Source organism: Girardinichthys multiradiatus, chromosome 8 (assembly GCF_021462225.1).
Source record: "Girardinichthys multiradiatus isolate DD_20200921_A chromosome 8, DD_fGirMul_XY1, whole genome shotgun sequence".
Taxonomy (NCBI): Eukaryota; Metazoa; Chordata; class Actinopteri; order Cyprinodontiformes; family Goodeidae; genus Girardinichthys; species Girardinichthys multiradiatus.
Window position 1 is genome coordinate 42,703,162 of NC_061801.1, and position 2,651 is coordinate 42,705,812.

Here is a 2,651-nt window from a genome sequence, read left to right on the forward strand (position 1 = left end):
CGGTTTCTAACTTTGATGATTTCATTTTTTTAACTCCAAGGACAAAAACATAAAAAGATTGAATCAATTCCTCACCCGGATCTGCGGGTCCGGAACAAAACCCAAACCCGGATCTGCGGGTCCGCAACAAACAGATGGTGGGGGAAATTTACTGCCAAAAATCAAGAGCACAAAAGAATCTGGGAGCAGCGAAGAAACTCGAGAGCGCAGTTTTTATCCGAGCAGAGAGCAAGTTTGTTCTGGGAGGATGAAGCAAGCAGGAGGAGAAATGATCTTCACAAGAAGCATCAGATCAGAGACCAGAAACAAAGACTGGAGGGACAACAGAAGATGGTTGGAAGAAAGCAGAACTTTTAAGTCCAAGCATCACTAGTTACAAGTACAAGCAGAATAAAATCCTACTCTCAAATTGAAAATATGTGCTCTTGATTTTTGGCAGTAAATTTCTCCCAAAACTTTGTTGTCCCAAAACTGAACGGATTGAAGAACTTGTGTGGAACATCTGGGGGTTTTCGGACCCATTCGGAAACGTTGTTAACAGTTTGTTGTTGCAGAACCAAACAGACACTCTGAACCAGAACTTCTTTTATTTTTCTATACAATTTGTGTTCTGACTGACAGCAGAATTTTACAAAACCATATGGTCACTCAGAACCAGAACTCATTCTGAATAAATCTGGCTCTGACAGCAGGAGGTGTTCCAGAATGACAGTGGATCCAGAACCAGAACTGATGTTCCTGTAGAACTTTAGTTCTTACTGACAGACGTTGGTTTGCCACACAATGACATCTTCCACAGCTAGAGGTTACAGAACCGGGACTTCCGGAACCAGAACCCTGTTAATATTTTCACCTCTTCCATCACTTATTGCCTCCTTCAGCCGGACACAACCCTCTGACGTCACTCCGCAACGTCGCGTTGCTTCTCCTTGTGGACCACGTGACCTTTGCTGATCAGATCCGGGATCTCCACCGCAAGCCAAGGCGCGAGCCCGAGCGCCATGAGGTGCGCGATCCCGAAGCGCGGCACGTTGCGCGCCCACAGCGGAGCGAAGTGTTCGGTGAGGCAGATCTTCCCACCCCGGAACATCTTGGCTGTCTTTCCGTCCAGCTCCGGAACCGCCACTTCCGGCGCCGTTTCCGGGTACGTTACCGGAATGTCGAACTCCACGCGAAACTCGTAGCGCAGCAGCTGGTGCACAAACCAACAGGTTCCGGTCCAGCGCGTACCCTCCGGGTTGGACTCCAGGCGGAACCAGTCGCTGTCGGCGGCCTTGTTCTGCTCCACGAAGCGGATCAGAGCCTGGTACTCCTCCTTCAGGCGCTGGGGCCACAGCTCGCGGTCACGCGGACCCGCGTGCGTCTTCAGAAGCGGGATCTGTGACACGGCTCTGCGCGTGGCCTCGTCCGCCATGATCCCACGGTTCGGATCTGATCTGCTTCGGGTTGTCTGCGTGTCGGCTCCGCTCCACTCTGACGTGGACCGTGGCTGGAGAAACACCGGAAGCTGCTGTAATCTTCACAGGTGTTTCCGGCACTTTCAAAACAAAAGTCCCATCAGGTCTGGGAGCAGAATCAGGACCAGAGTTCCAGATCTGAATGGTTTCCCTTGAGGTGGAAAGGGATGTAGTGCGACCCGATCAGAACCTCAGCGCTGCAAACCGAGCTGACGTCACAAGCTTGTTCAAGTTGAGGGATTAAATCAACAGCCAGGGATTTTGACCCATGTCGGATCAGGTCCAATTAGCTCTTAGAAGTACCATCATTATCTGGGATCTGGGAGTAATAATAATTTTAAAGACCCAAACAGAACCTCCTCCACCCATCATTATGTGGCGACCACAAACTGCTCCATCCTCGGTATGTTATCTGCTTCAGATTCAGCTGATCGGTGGGTTTCTCCACTCTGCACAAACAAAAATGAATAAAATCCGCTTTCGGACTTTCCAGGTGATCCCACGGAGTAAAGAACATGTGGACCACAGCCTGACAGAACCCAATGGTGGCTGCAGCAGCTGAGAACCGGCTGCCTCAGAGTAGAACCACCTCAACCGAGTTTTCACCAGGAAATATCCATTAAACCCTGTTTCTAAGGAGGCCTCACAGCAGAAAACCAGCTGCAAAACTTACTAAAAACTCAACGTGTTTTCAAATAAAAGAATATTTACAATTCAGACTTTATTGTGGTATTCTCAGCCGACACCAGACGTTAAATGTTCTGCTTCTAAATTCAGACAAAACAGAAGTTGTCGTCTTTGAACCGGAGTCTTTAAAAAAGAAACTGCTTAGTCAATCACTTAACCTGGATGGCATTAAATTGACCTCCAGTAATAAAGTAAAAAACCTTGGTGTTAACTTTGACTAGGACATGTCATTTAAATCCCATATTAAACAGGTTTCTAGGATTTCCTTCTTTCATCTCCAGAACATTGCCAAAATTAGAAATATCCTGTCCAGGAGTGATGCTGAAAAACTAGTCCATACATTTGTTACTTCAAGGCTGGACTATTGTAATTCTTTACTATCAGGATTTCCACAAAATGCAGTTAAAAACCTTCAGCTGATTCAAAATGCTGCAGCAAGAGTTCTGATGAAAATTAAAAAGAGAGATCATATTTCTCCTATTTTAGCTTCCCTTCATTGGCTCCCTG

At 47.1% G+C, this 2,651-nt stretch overlaps 1 protein-coding gene across 1 annotated transcript; it reads right to left on the reverse strand.

The window, feature by feature from the left end:
* Nucleotides 1-570: 570 nt before the first annotated feature.
* On the reverse strand, nucleotides 571-2,276 carry ufc1 (ubiquitin-fold modifier conjugating enzyme 1). The gene has a single exon (XM_047372773.1). The coding sequence runs from the start codon at nucleotides 1,412-1,414 to the stop codon at nucleotides 902-904; it is 513 nt and encodes a 170-aa protein (XP_047228729.1). The 5' UTR covers nucleotides 1,415-2,276; the 3' UTR covers nucleotides 571-901.
* Between the last annotated feature and the right edge of the window lie 375 nt (nucleotides 2,277-2,651).